This window comes from Geotrypetes seraphini, chromosome 14 (assembly GCF_902459505.1).
Source record: "Geotrypetes seraphini chromosome 14, aGeoSer1.1, whole genome shotgun sequence".
In the NCBI taxonomy this organism is placed as follows: domain Eukaryota; kingdom Metazoa; phylum Chordata; class Amphibia; order Gymnophiona; family Dermophiidae; genus Geotrypetes; species Geotrypetes seraphini.
This window is the reverse complement of record NC_047097.1, coordinates 57580656-57596021: the sequence shown is the minus strand read 5'-3', so window position 1 is coordinate 57596021 and position 15366 is coordinate 57580656. Positions and strand designations below refer to the sequence as shown.

Genomic DNA, 15366 nt, shown 5'->3' with positions numbered 1-15366 from the left:
TACGGTTTTAGTGGGGGAGACAGGAGAGGGCAGCTGGAGTGCCGGCGAGTGAAGGAAATCACTCATAGTATGAAGACTGCCAATCAAGTAGAGAAAGCATCATCCAAGGCTAGACAAATGCTGGGTTGCATCCGTAGAAGTTTTGTCAGCCGGAAGTCCGAAGTTATAATGCCATTGTACAGGTCCATGGTAAGTCCTCATTTGGAATATTGTGTTCAGTTTTGGAGGCCACATTATCAAAAGGATGTGCTGAGAATGGAGTAAGTTCAGCGAATGGCCACTAGGATGGTCTCAGGCCTCAAGGATCAACCATATGAAGAACGTCTGGGTAAGTTGCAGCTATAATCTCTTGAGGAACGCAAAGAGAGGGGAGACATGATAGAGACATTTAAATATGTTACTGGCCGTATTGAGGTAGAAGAAGACATCTTTTTCCTTACATGACCTATGGCAACAAGAGGGCATCCATTAAAAATCAAGGGTGGGAGATTTCATGGTGACACTAGGAAGTATTTCTTTACCGAAAGGGTGGTTGATCATAGGAATCCACTTCAGGTAATTGAGGCCAGCAATGTGCTTGATTTTAAGAAAAAAATGGGATAAGCATGTGGGTTCACTTCGAGGAAGGGCTTAGGAGGGAGGGTTATTAGAGTGGGCAGACTTGTTGGACCGATGGCCCTTTTCTGCTGTCAGATTTTATGTTATGCTCCGACCGCCTCTTCCTGCACTAAAGTCGGGCCTCACCAACCAGGAGCTGCGTGTCAAAGAATTGTCCTATGTATTAGTTTCACCTACTTCAATGGAGCATTCATGTTTATTGTTGAGTGAAATAGTGTGGTAGCCATGTTAGTCCGAAATAATATATAGAATTGAATAGAAATAGAATGAAACAAATGGAATAAAGGCAATACTTTTTTATTGAACTAACTTGAGCTTGCTTTTACAAAGCTGTGGTAGAAGTTTCTACCACGGACCAGCGAGGAAAATGTTCCGATGCTCATAGAATTCCTTTGAGCATCAGATCATTTACCTTGCCGGCCCACAGTAGAAACCTCTATCACAGCTTTGTAAAAGGAGCCCTCAGTGCATTGTTTGATTAGCTTTTGAAAAATAACTTTTCTTCTTCAGATCCAAAATAAGCTAGTGTTGACAACTGCCAGTATATGAAACATCAAAATAGTCCCACAGGAGCAAAGGGTGGGTAAGGTGAAAGGAAAAAATGGCTTCCCTCTGACATCAGCTCTGATATTGGAGAGAAGCCTTCTGGGTTGGTGGAGGGGGAAGTGCAGCTGGAGGGCAGGAAGGAGGGCATGGGATCCCCGGCGGCAGCATCCATTAAAGAGGAAAGGGGCAGGAGACCCGCGCAGTGCCGTACACCCTCGGCATGTGGCTCACGTACCCCTAAGGGTATGTGTACCGTGTGTTGAGAAACTCTGGCTTAAAATAATCTGCAGGAATGTGCAGTCAGTCAATCTTTGTGCAAGCCATGCTGCAATTTTGAGCAAGCAGAAGCCTTTTCTCCATATCATAATACTTCTTTGTTCATCTGGTCTCTTTAGGTTTATGGAAAGTCATAATGCTTTCAATCAAATATGGTGAGAGTCTACAAACTTTTGGAATGGGTCTCAAATTTTTGGATCTATACTGTAGGCAAGCAGGGACAAAACCCTGACTTTTTCTGAAATGTGTTGTATGAACACAGAACTCTCCCCCACCCCTCAAAAAAAGAAAACCAATTTTTTTAAACAAGAAATTAGATTTTCTATATTGTGTAAATTTGCTGAGTATGTTCATTTTTATTTTGTACATTGCATTGACATGAAAAGTATTGCAATTCATAAATCATTTTTTATGTTATATTATGTTAAAACCTCTTGAAAATGGAAGGCATAGGATGAAGGTGACCTTACGACTGTTTCATGTGTTGAGTATAAAGTTACCTACTTACATTAAGGACAACAGTATATTTGACAACTGGAAAACTTTGAAATTTATTAACAAATTAACAGAGATCCTAATAGAGAAATCTACTTATCAGTCCTTATGGCTAAACTGTAAGATTCAAATTGGCGAGTCTAAAGTTGCCTGGAAGCATTGGATGCAGGCGGGTGATGATGTTTTGTCAAACGAGAAAATGCTTGATTTTTCAAGGCTGCAACAATTATTTGGTATTTCAAGATCTCAAAATTATAAATGGTTGCAGTTGAAACAAGCCATTCAGAAGGGGTTCCCTGATTGGCGAAATCTTAAAAATCATTATAGCTTGCAGGTCCTATACTTCCAGACAGATTTGTTGGGACATCAGGCTGCCCGGTGGTATAAATTGATATCTGAATTCTTGAATAAAAACATAAAATCTATAGTCTTAGAGAAATTTGGAGCATTGAGATAAAGCAGTACATTTCTGCGACTCAATGGCCATGAATTTGGTCTTGAAGGATGAGATGTACAGCGTCAGCATCTATGAGACAAACATGGTTTTTCTTGCTACATAGATCTTTTTGGACCCCTGTTATGTTACACAAGTTAGATAGTTCCAAATCTAATAGATGCTGGCACTGTCATCTGGACATTGGGACATTGGATCATCTGTTGTTTTATTGTCCTGATACTCAACTTTTGGAAGTCAATATGGAGGAAGATAAATGCCATATTGGAATCATCAATTCCATTGTCATATGAAGTAGTTATATGCGGAACATTATTACATATTAAGCCTCCCATGAACCATTATAAATGTAGGCTTTTCCTAATGGGATAGCCATGCAGATGATAACTCACAACTGGAAAAATTACGATCGCCTCAATTTTCCTTTTTGGTGGGCGAATTTATGCTCCAGTTATAAATATGAGAAAATGAATGCTGATGTATTTAAACTACAATATATTTAAACTGGTTTGGGGCCCCCTGACATCTTTTATTACCTCATTATAGTTATTTGTAAGTCTTAATTTTTGTTATTTCCTCATGCACATCCAGGGAAGGGGGTTGGGGGGAGGATGGAGGGGGACTTATTTTTATACCTTTGAATACATACATACAGAGTGGGTGGGAGGTGGATAGGATTGCATTCTTATTCTATATAAAGAAATGTTAGTGAATGATTATTTGTATTATATGTATTTGTGCTTTTATTGATTAGACGGGTGGGTGGGTTAAAATGCTTGCTTATAGATGTTTGAAAGATGAATGTGTTTTTATTGTTTTATTAGATGTTCAATTGATTATTTGCACTGTTCATATTTGGAAAATCAATAAAGTTTAATAATAAAAAAAGAAGTAACCTCATAAAATACCTTTTCTTGGAAAAAGTGGTGAATGCATGGAATGACCTCCTGATGGAGACAAAAAAATTTATCTAATTTCAAGAAAACTTGGACTAAGTACACGGCCTCTCTAAGAGAGGAAGGGATAATAGATGGCATAGAGAGGTAGGCTAGATAGAAAAATGAAGGCATATAAAGACCATATGGCCTGTGAACTTTGATGGAGACTCCAGTAGATGAAACCTAAGCACACTAATGGGCAGGGCTCTGGGCTTCTGGCCCAGAAATATCTAAGAAAAGGACCATTTAAACGAAATTAATTTATGGAGCATGTATGGTTGGGCAGACTGGATGGATCACTCGAGTCTTTATCTGCTATCATTTACTATGTTACAATGTGCGTTTGGTAGATTAAATATAACAAAAGCAAGGCACAAAGGAGAAGGCTGCATGCAGGAAGGGATTCATACATGCTGCTCTATCCTGGCAACTTGTGATATTTGTGGGCGATGACATTACCCATCTATGTGCCTAAGAATCCTGCTCGGCAATGGTAAAAAAAACTAAACAAAACAAAACATGCTACAATAATGAATGCTTAATAACCAAGCCCTTAAAACTGTAAAGTACAATTAGATTCTGTTTGCATGTTCTCCTTGCTAATTACACATAATGAAATGATTATTCTACTCCACCAGCAGTATCTGTACATGATTAACTGCATGATTGACAATGTTATTCAGTTTAAATGTACTATGGGTGAGATTAGAGAACATAAGAAACACCTTCACCGGATCAGACCTTGGTCCATCTAGTCCGGCGACCCGCACACGCAGAGGCCCAGTTAGGTGCTCCCTGTTGGAGACTCGGATTTCCCGTATCCCTCGATATGATTTGCAAGGAGGTGTGCATCCAACTTGCGCTTAAAACCCAAAACAGTAGTCTCTGTCACAACCTCCTCCAGAAGAGCATTCCAAGCATCCACCACTCTCTGTGCGAAACAGAACTTCCTGACATTTGTCCTGAACCTGCTGCCACTCAGTTTCAGGCTATGACCTCTTGTCCATGTCACATCTGAAAAAGTCAGTAGTTCTGCTTCCTGGCCTATTTTGTCAAATCCTTTTAATATTTTAAAAGTTTCAATCATATCCCCTCGCAGTCATCTCTTTTCGAGAGTGAACAGTCCCAGTTTTCCAAGGCGTTCTTTGTAGCTCAAATTCTCCATACCTTTGATTAGTTTCGTGGCTCGCCTCTGCACCCTCTCCAGCAGAGTTATATCCTTCTTGATGTATGGAGACCAGTGTTGGACACAGTATTCTAGGTGTGGTCTGACATTGTTTTGTAAAGTGGCATTATGACGTCCTCCGATCTACTCGTGATCCCCTTCTTAATCATGCCCAACATCCTGCTTGCTTTCTTAGCCGCCGCCGCGCATTGAGCCAATGGCTTTAGGGACCTGTCTAACAGTACCCCCAAGTCCCTTTCTTGTTCGCATTTTCCTATTGTCACACCCAATATCCTATATTCATCTTCCTTGTTTTTCTTACCCAGATGCATCACCTTGCATTTGTCTATGTTAAAGTTCATCTGCCATTTTTTCGCCCACTTCTCCAGAGGAGGTCTATCTTAGAGAACAGGGCACAGACATCAGCCATTATGTAATAGAAAAGCTATAATTGTATTTTCTAGTAACTCTACCATTCAAAGGTTGGGAAAATTCTTCTTTTATTGAAAAACTATTATGATACCAACTGAATTGAATGTTTTATTGCAGAATTAGAAAATAAATTCCCAAAATTTGTACTTAAAGGCAAACAAAGCATGGGATAAAAAGATTATGGCTGTAAGAAATATTAGACAGTTATATCATAAATTACATCCTTTACATGACCAGATAGATGTCCAGTGCACTATGTTGCTCTTCTTTTTTTGGAGCTCCTGCTCATTTTTTCTTTAAAATGTCAATCATTTCAGGGACTGCCTGTAAATAAAAAATAAATGGACAATATTTTACAATTACTATAAAAGTAACCTAACCAATAACTAGTGATAAAATAGCTCAATCACACCTTTGTTAGTATCCTATATAATGTGTCTGTTATCTATCAAAACTTTGATGAGCTCAGAGAACTTGGATACCCCTTTTCATCTGATATTTATTCTGTATTCAACAAAAATAAAAAAAAAGTTGGTTACTTCAGTTTAGATTTCAATGGAGAGAAAACCACAAAACACAACAAACCAACACACCAGCTAACAATCCACAGATTAAGGGGCTCATTTTCAAAGCACTTAAGACACACAAAGTGCTCCATCTAGGTCAAATCAGAAGTAAAATGATAGAGCATTGTAGAACTTAAAAACATTGCTAGCTGGGCCAGTTTGACCATTAGACAAACTAGGAACTCATTTAGGGTAGCATCTTCTGGGGTAGAGTTCTGCACAGGAACGGGGATCGCGGGAATCCCCCCTAACCCACGGGAATCCCACGGGGACCCCCTCTGGCCCACGGGACTCTCATGGGGACCCCCCTCTAGCCAACGGGATTCCCACGGGGATGGAAGGCTTTGGAAGCAGGGTTCGTCCATATAATATAATGGACACGTCAGTCTTAGTAAAAGAGGGGGTTTATAAGTTAATTACCTGAACAGAAAACAAAAAAAGGTTCAACCAAAGAGATTCCATAAGGAAAATAGCAGCGCAAACACAAAAGAAACTGTGGAATTGATGATCCTGTCAGAAGTAATTGCTGCTTATGGGGACGGGCGGGGATGGAGATAATTCCTTGCGGGGATGGGTGGGGACGGAGAGGATCCTGACGGGGACGGGTGGGGACGGAAAGGATCCTGATGGGGACAGAGAGGATCCTGGTGGGATTTTTGTCCCCGTGCAACTCTCTATTCTGGAGTAAAAAAGAGCAGCTACAATCAAAAGATCCTAACGGTCACACACATTCAGAGAAGCATGAATCCCTGCTTTTAACTTATTATTAAAATGTATGCTCCCTAATTCTATAAGCTTGGACACCTAAATTTATGCTTAGCATGCAAAATTGGGCACCTCATTTATAGAATAAGTTCAGTTATATGTGCAGCTTAATTTATGAATTGTCTGTTAATTGTAGTTAAAAGCCAATTATCCTAGGACAAGCAGGCAACATATTCTTACATGTGGGTGACGTCATCCACAGAGCCCGGTACGGACACCGGCACTTTAAGAGCTTAAAACCTTTCAGACTGCCTGCACTGTGTATGCGCTTCACAATGTAGGTTTGTGGTACCTCAGTTCTTTGTTTTCTGTGGAGCAAAGTTGTGTTTTTCTAGTACTGCGCTGCCTTCCCTCAGCACGACCATTTGTGAATTTTATTTTCACAACTTTTTTTCTTGAAGTTTAGGTTTGGTTTTTTTTCACTAACTAAAGAAAGAAATAAAACTGAGGATTTCTTATTTTATTCTTGTCCGCTATTTTTCCTTAATCCTCTCTGAGATCTGGGGCCTTTGTTTTTTGGGTGGCAGTTCTTTTTTAGGTCAAAATTGAGTTTAACCTAGCCGTTCAGGTTTTCCCATCCATGTTGAAGACACTGAGTGGGCTTAAAACGTGCAGTCACGCCAGGTGTTTCATTATCTTCAATCTTTGGATGCTGCTACTTTGACTGAAGACAAGGCAGACATGGTGTGTGAGACCTTGACTTTGTCCAGATTGACCCGGATCAGTTCATCAAGTCAGTTTGGGTAGCTTTAATACCCCTTGGTACTATGAGGCTGTGGCAGCTGTGTGGAACCAGGATCTTTCTCCTTCTGAACAGGTTAAAATGGATGGAATTTGTCTCCTTATGAAATATCTTCCTCAGCTGACCTGTTCCATTGTGCTGCAGGAGCAGCACTTTAAGTTTCTTCTGCAGTTATATGTGTCTCCTTACCAGGCATATATTTCTGGGTAAGCTTCTCATGCTCGGTGTCCTAAGTGCCAGTCCACCCCTGCTGGTTTACTTCACATGTTCTGGTCTTGTGACCGCATTCAGACTTCTGGTCTTTTGTTGCGCTATATTTACACACTGTATTGGGTAAGCGGGTTTGTCAAGAGGGGGAAACTTGTTACTGCAGAAAGCCTCTTTACTGGCCCGGAAATGTATTCTATTGTTGTGGCATCAGTTTAAGTCACCTGGAGGAATGAATTGTTTACTCTGTTAAAATTTGAATATCTGGATGTTCGATGGGGTAGTCCTGGTCCCTGGAGGAAGTCTCGCAGAATTTGGGCTCCTGTTTGGGAGGGACTGTCCCATAAAGCTAGAAGTTTACTTTTAAACTTTTGACACTGGAGTGCCGGGAGGGGAGGGGGGGTGTCTTTGGTGAGGGGTTTGGATCTTTTAGGTCTTCGTGAAGGATTAACACGGAAGACCTTTCTGGTTCTGCTGTTGTCTTATAGTTTGCTGTTGTGATGTTGTATGTATAACCAAAAAATTTAATATAAACTATTTTAAAAATGCAGTCTACACTTATGGAATGAAATCTCAGTCCTTGGTATCAATGGTGCCTGCATCTGCATTGGATATAGCAGCTTCTGGTAAGCCTAAGAAGCTGACCACTTGCAAGCCACCATCACAGGCCTCTTTAGCATCAAATCCCTTAATGTAGGCCAAGCCTCAATGGCAGCATTCTCAATCAGTACAGGCTGCATCTCCTAAGGGGTGTGCATCCTCTTCGAGGTCTCCTACCCCGAGACATCCTGTTGCACCGTTGATACCCAGTATTGGTGCATGATATTCAATGCAGGGTCGATGACTTTTTGCACAAAGAGATTGGAGATATGTTTAAAAACTTATCTCCATGCCAGTGTCTACACCGACCTCATCGGTACCGGCCCAGCCCAAGCATAGTTCTCACAGGCCACAAGGTACTACATTGGAGTATACTACTAGCCATCACTCTGCTTCGCATCTATGTTCCTCAAGTCATCGACCACCTTCAGAGTGTCATTCTGCTTTTTCAAGACATTTATGCTCTCGTTCCCAGCGATCCTCTTCATCAGAACATCGATCAAAATCAAAGCATCATTGTCTTTCTTCTGCATCGAGACATCGAAGATCTTCATCGGGGGCACCGGAAAGCTTCTTCAAAATGATGTTCTTAATCGAAGCGCCAACATTCTTCATAATATAAATATTCTTTCACGAAGTATACATCAGCTAGATCATCACAGTACTGGTGTTCTCCATTATCAGCTTCATCAGGTTAGTACTGTCATTGCAGAATCATAAAATCTATTACTCAGAATGGGAGAATAATTTATCAGCACCTAAGTCTTATGGAATACCTTCAGAGACATTTCTACCCCCACCTAGGAGAAGGTCATCTTCTGAAGGACTTTCTTTCACAAAATACATCATGCAATTGGGTAAGGAGCTTCCTGTGAAATTAGAAGCAGACATTGAACCCAGAGATGAATTACTGGAGGCATTAGATTTTGATGAGCCCCCAAAGAGTTGTTGAAATTGACACTTCACAATCTTTTGAAAGAGTCTCTTCTAAAAAATTTGGGAGATTCCATTATCAGTGACTGTTCCTCCTAGGAAGCTAGACTCTTTATACAGGATTATTTCATGTCCTGGGATTGATAAACCACAACTTCAGCATGCATGTCCCATCCCCCTCCTCCAGGTCTAGCATTCATATCCCCTTCTCTCCCCCCTCTTGCAGTGCAGTATTCATGCTCCCCCCCCCCTCTCCCCTGCAGGTCTAGAATCTATCCTCTCCTCCCCATTTGCAGTGCCACATCAATGGTCCCCTCCCCTCTCACACCCCCTGCAAATCTAGCATTCATGTCCCCTCCTCTTCTCCCACTTGCAATGCAGCATCTATGTCTCCTCCCCTTGCCTGTCTAGCATCCATGTCCCCTCCTCCCCCTACCCTCTTGTAGTCCAGGATCCATGTCCCCCTCCTCTCCCTCTACTTGCAGTCCAGGATTCATATCCCCTCCTCTCCCCCCACCATGGTCCTCGCATCCAAGTTCCCTCCTTCCCCCCAAATTGTGCTCTAGCTCTAGCATCCCCATCCCCCTCCTCCTTCCCCATGCCTCCAACTAAACTTAACCCCCGTGAGATCAGACATACCTGTGAGTCTCCCACAGCAGCGGTGCCTGCTGGCTAACAGAAGCAGTGCTGTGAACAAGCTGCTTATGGCTGGCCCTGCTAGGGCTTTCCTTCTGCTGTGTCATCCATCTACAGGAAGTGATGCAGCAGAGGACAGGCCCTGCTGGGGACAGCCACAAGCAGCTTGTTCACAACACTACCTCTGCCAGCCGGCTGCTGCTAGCTTGGGAGGCCCGCAGGTATATTTGATCTCGGGGGGGGGGGAGGGGAGGGGGGGACGGGACATTACTGGGGTAGAACAGAAGGTATTTGCAGAATTCTGTGTAAATTCTGTGCTGCGTAGTTCCACAGAATTCTGCCAAGAGTAACTATGACCCAAAAGCAACAGGGAGCATAAACCTTCTACTTCAAGCTGCTAAAATGAACAATAAAACAATTGGTAGAAAAGATATAGCAGGATGGGTCGTAGGCCAAAATGCTTATACTGTACAGTAAAACTTTGGTTCACGAGCATAATTCATTCGGAAAACATGCTTTTAATCCAAAACACTTGTATATCAAAGCAAGTTTCTCCGTAAGAAATAATGGAAACTCAGACAATTCGTACCACAACCCAAAAACTTTAATACAAAATACTGTACTTGTATTGCAAGACCTTGCTCGTTTAGAACAGTCACTACACTCCTGCAGCATCAGAGAGAGAACCCTTGGCTCAATTGTGATGATGTGACGCATATATACTGTATGTACTTGTATTGCAAGACCTTGCTTGTTTATCAAGTTAAAATTTAATAAAATGTTTTGTTTGTCTTGCAAAACACTTGCATACCAAGTTACTTGCAATCCAAGGTTTTACTGTAATTTACACACACCTGTTAGGGTCTGTTTTAAAAGAAACAAAACAATGGTGTCAGACAAAGATGCACAATGGCAAGCTGATTTAATTGATATATTGGCCTTGGCCTTTTATAACAACAGTTAAAAATACATCTTAACGGATTATAAATATCCTGTCAAAATATGTATGGGTTGTGAGGTTAAAAATGAAAATCAGTCATGGAGTTGCCAAAGCCTTTGAAACAATATTTAATCTAAGTTGTACACCTGAAAAATACAGACAAGTGTAAAGAGTTTTTAAATAGGTCTCCTAAGAATTTATGAAAACAAAGAAAGGTTCATCATTTTGTGGGCAATAACAATATTAAAATGGCTGTAGTGGAAATGTTATAACAGGACTTTAAAATTTTGGCATTATTTTACAGAACACACCACTTTTTAGTTACAAAACACATCTTAAAAAGAGACATGTCCAAATATGCCCTGGTGACTGGGTGGGGATAGCAGTTCTGTTCCCATGGTGAGGGCTTAAAGGAAATGATGTGGAAATAGCACATGATTAGAACACACACAGATTGCAGAAAGAATAGGTGATCATAGGCTGTGTTTTAACCAAGTTGCTAGTGTGGGGGGAAAAAAGCTCTCACACAGAAAAAATAGTTCTCTTTAACAGACAGCAGAAAAAGGATTTCTAAGAGGGTTCATAGAATCAGTTACTTTTTTAAAGATCTTAATGCAGAGATAGAGGGTTACCCACCAGCAGAAAATCTGATTGAATCACCGAGGAGTCCAGCAGATACCAGTGAACAAACAAAACGCGAATTAACAGACTCTGAAATTCAAGAGCTCCTAGCTGGGGCCACAGCCATACAATAAAGGATCTCCTACAATTGACTGTTTGGGTGGTTAATTCACTTAAAGCCTTTTGAGAATGGATAACCCACCAAAGAATTCTGTAGAGACTTGTATGCATATAAACATATACAGTGATAGAAAAGATCAACCAACATGCTGGTTTTGTGGAGGTTATATTGGACCTGGATGCCTGAAACAACAACATGATGAGTAGAAATGGATTTTTTAAACAAATATTTTTTTTCTGTCTCTGAATCTATCATTGCGTTTAAAAACAGGAGTGGGAGTCTGCTTGTAGACATAAACTGTCTCTTACCAGAAGAAGACAACAGAATGTTAAAAAGTAAGTAATGGCTGTATTTTCCAACAGGTGTGCTGTTTTAAGAAAAGCTGCATCTTTAATTGTTCTTTTTATTTAATGTTTAGACCAGGAAACTGTTGGAGAACCTGAACTTTCTACATCAACAAGTTCTAACTAGCAATCAGTTTCTTACTGGAAGCCAAAAAAATAATAGTATTCTGGGTTTATAAGGATTAAAAAAATAAATTAATAAAATTTACCCATCCTAGCTTTGGCCTTTTATCAAGCCATGTTAGTGTTTTTTTATCGCTGGCCACTGCAGCAAAAGCTCTGACACTCATATGAGCGTCGGACCTTTTACTGCAGCTAGTGAAACAATCAGGTGGTTTTATCAGGCCCCTGTTAAGTTTCACTTTACCCATTGATAACAGGGCTTCTGACTAACCGCTAATGCAACACATTGAAAAAAATGTTCCTGATCCCCAGTTAACAACTCAAGTGCTTGAGAAACCCCCCAGATCAGGAAGAAAATATTAAAACCTCTACCATTCATAGGTTAGATGAGGAAATGAAAAACTAATTCTATATTTACAGGTACCAGATGGCATCTCCAGGAAATATTATACCTCCAGATTCTGTAATTCAAGAATCATTAACACATGCTATAGGAAAAATGCTGAGGTCCTGCTTAAAAAACTCAAAAAACAAAAGTGTGGCATCCTGGGAGGGAACTGAAATATTTGTGTACCAGGGAAAACCTGTCAATTGTTCTAACCTGCTCGACCTCGTTTGATGTTACGCAGATCCATGCTCTTTCAGAACAAAGACGAACCAAAGGTGGAAGCTGAATTAAATATACCCTTCATGGTTATGTATAATGTGACCAACAGATGTGCTGGTACACCTCAAGGAGAACACCTTCCTCATAAAAAACATAAGTTATTTAAAAAATAAATATCGGTGGTTGAGTGTATAAAAAAGTATTTTCAATAAAATAATATTTTTAATGAAAAAGACTGCCTAAATTTATATTGATTTTAAGGGTTGCTTTTTAAAACTTTTTATTTAGAAACAGCATGACATCCATGGTAGTAAATAAAACCCTGCGTGGTATGAAACTGATTTCAAAAAGATCTACACATAGTACTGAAATTTGCAAAAAAAACCAAGCTATTTCATCATTTTGCATTAAATCTTCAGAATACACTTCTAAAATGTTTTCAAAAGGTAACCCTTTACAACGATGATGTTACAAAAACACGCAATGATAACCACAGGCCTTAGACAACAGATGTAACTTTAGATATAAAATGGTTTCACAGTGTTTATTGAAAAAGCTCATAATGCTCTTAGGAAAGAAACTATCTAGGGGTTGTCTGTAGAAATAAAAAAAATTCTCCTGTTCCATCCTTGATTGAGCGGGTGTGCATTTACCACCAAACCCACAGGCTTTCTTGGTATTTGCATATCAGTTAGCTAGTCACTGGGCAGCACATCTGAAAAAGATTATGCAATACAGGAGTCCTTCTTTAAAATACAGAAAATCTGTATGATGTTCAGGAATTGTCAAACAAAGCCCAATTCCATTCTATCGCATTGTTGAAAACCCAATACACAATCATGATCACAGTATGAGGTAAAGCTCTGGCAAAACATATTTCAGCCCACAGGTTACTGGTTTTGATCAGCGAGTAGTGGTGTGAGCACTCCTAGTCAGGCGATAGGTCAAAGGCCAGCAACGTGTAACCTTTGTAAAACTCCTGATGATCAATCAGCAATGCGTTGTCTTTCAGATGTTTACCAGTTGCTTGCTTCAGTTGAACATACAGTATTCTCACACAAAATTTCCATTTTCAAAGTTGGGTTGAAGAGGTTTCCTGGGTACTTGTTCACCGTCCACATAAAGAGCAGTGAAATTAATATCTTAATGTTTAAAACTGAAAGGGTTTTTAGCATAATTACCCCTGAAAGCATCATTATCCACAAAACCCAGTATGATAAGCTTTGGTAACTATCCAAAAAAGAGATTTTCCTGGTTAGTCACACATACACCAGTCGGTATATTAAACACCTTCAATCCCACATGGTCTATCACATACTTGGCGTTAGATTTCAGTAGAGCTTCAACATGTCTCAAGCTCACTCTGGAAGACACTAACTCTCTTTACAAAGACAACTGCATTTAGGATAAGGAGTTTATCATTTTGGGCAGCACTACCGCTCATTAAACAAAAGGAGTTTTCATTATGTGTCAACTTAATTTTGAAATCCATACCATTGATAACAGCTTTATTTTGAAAAAAAAAAAAACAGATCACTTTGTAAATGTCCCAACAGCTCCATTTTGTGATTGATGTTGTAAAGTGGGCCCTTTTGGTAAAGCAGACATTGTGAGCTCCTATATCGCTCACCTCATGATATCCCAACTGTATTTTTATAAAACAGACCACTTGTAAACTGTAATTTCAGGGCATCACCATAATTGAGACGCTCTATGAGAGTGTAGGGGATAGCAGTTGTTTCTCTGGCTAATCAGTTGGTCTTCCAGGGTGACATCCAATTGGCTAAAAACAGATGCAATTGGGTAGTTTACCAGTGCTCCTTTGGCTGTCACATCAATGTCTGAACCGTCTTCTATAATTTTGCAGGTCAGGTCAAGAGTGCTATTTAAACCAATTCACTGTGACCAGCTATGTAGAAGTCCAAAGGGGCTGTTTCTGACAAAGTTGATAATGGCAGTATTTCTACATAAATGCTTTTTTTCGATACTGGTTTGAGTTGGGGCTAATTAAAACAGGTCCAGTTCCGATTTAACGCATTCTTCAGAGCTGTGGTGTACAAAAGCCATGGTGTTTTATTTAGACTATCATGCTTCCTAGAACAGGCCCTTCTCAGATTTACTGGTTAGCTTCTGCGATTTGTCACCTTTGGGAAATAAGACGCCTTCAGATAGTGCAAAATACTGCTATCAAGATCATTTATGGCACAAAGAAATTTGATCATGTTTCTCCTCTTTTATTCAACGCTCATAGGCTGCCCGTCAAACATAGAATTAGTTACAAAATTCTACTATTAACTTTTACAACTTGCTCAAATAACCAATCAGAGTTCATTGATAGACTCCTAATTCCCTATTATCCCACTAAATCTCTCCGATTGTACCATCATTAAAACAAATTAACACGTTGAGATCTAACAACTTCGCTGTCACTGCACCCTCTCTTTGGAACTCGCTGCCTAATCATTTACGAATCAAATCCATGATAAAGCAATTTAAAGCAAAACTAAAAATATTCTTATTTGAAGATGCTTTTGGTAAAATTGTCCTTTTCAGGACTATATTAACTACAGCTTCTTCCCTTACCTACCGTTTTACCCCTAAGTGTGCCTTTTCTCAAATATTGTATTTCTACCCTTCTTTCCTAATTGTGTGCAGTTAGTATATATGTTTTTGTATGTGTCTACTAACCTAACTTGGTTTTGTATAATATTTTAGCTCCAACTGTTTTGTTCCTTTTAAGATATTTCTTTTTTTATTATTATTGTATACCGCCTAGAAATTTGAATAAGCAGTATAAAAAATATTTTAATAAACTATAAAAGGTTTGGGAGGTCCTTGTAGTAATCCCTGAGGCTTGGTCCTCTTTTTTTTTTTTTAACAGCTCGTCTAATCACAGCCAATCCTGACCCAGCTTTCAGAATGGTTCACTTTATTTAGAATGGCTGTGCGATGTAACCCATGACACTTTGGTAATGTTTTTTGAAGCACCTTTCACCTGTAGTTTAATAATCTCAAAGCCCCTTCTCAAAAGCGGTATTGCTTTTCTAAAGGGACAACGAAATACATCATCCACCCCAGCACCATACATGACAGGGGTCCCATGATCTCTTGAAAGTCAATAGCCAGCTTGTGTTGTGTAATAATTTGTATATGCTTTGGGTTCTCAGTAGTCCTTAAGTCACCAACATTAACACTATTTTACAGGGACTCAGTAAGGTTCTGTATGAGCCTTTGTGA

General features: G+C 39.8%; 1 protein-coding gene across 1 annotated transcript in view; it reads right to left on the bottom strand.

The window, feature by feature from the left end:
• Nucleotides 1-4971: 4971 nt before the first annotated feature.
• ETFA (electron transfer flavoprotein subunit alpha) overlaps nucleotides 4972-15366 on the bottom strand; it is a 79015-nt gene continuing 68620 nt past the window's right edge. Inside the window, exon 12 of the mRNA XM_033920820.1 lies at nucleotides 4972-5248. Coding sequence (XP_033776711.1) covers nucleotides 5210-5248 — 39 coding nt within the window. The 3' untranslated portion in view covers nucleotides 4972-5209. The remainder of the gene's footprint in view (nucleotides 5249-15366) is intronic.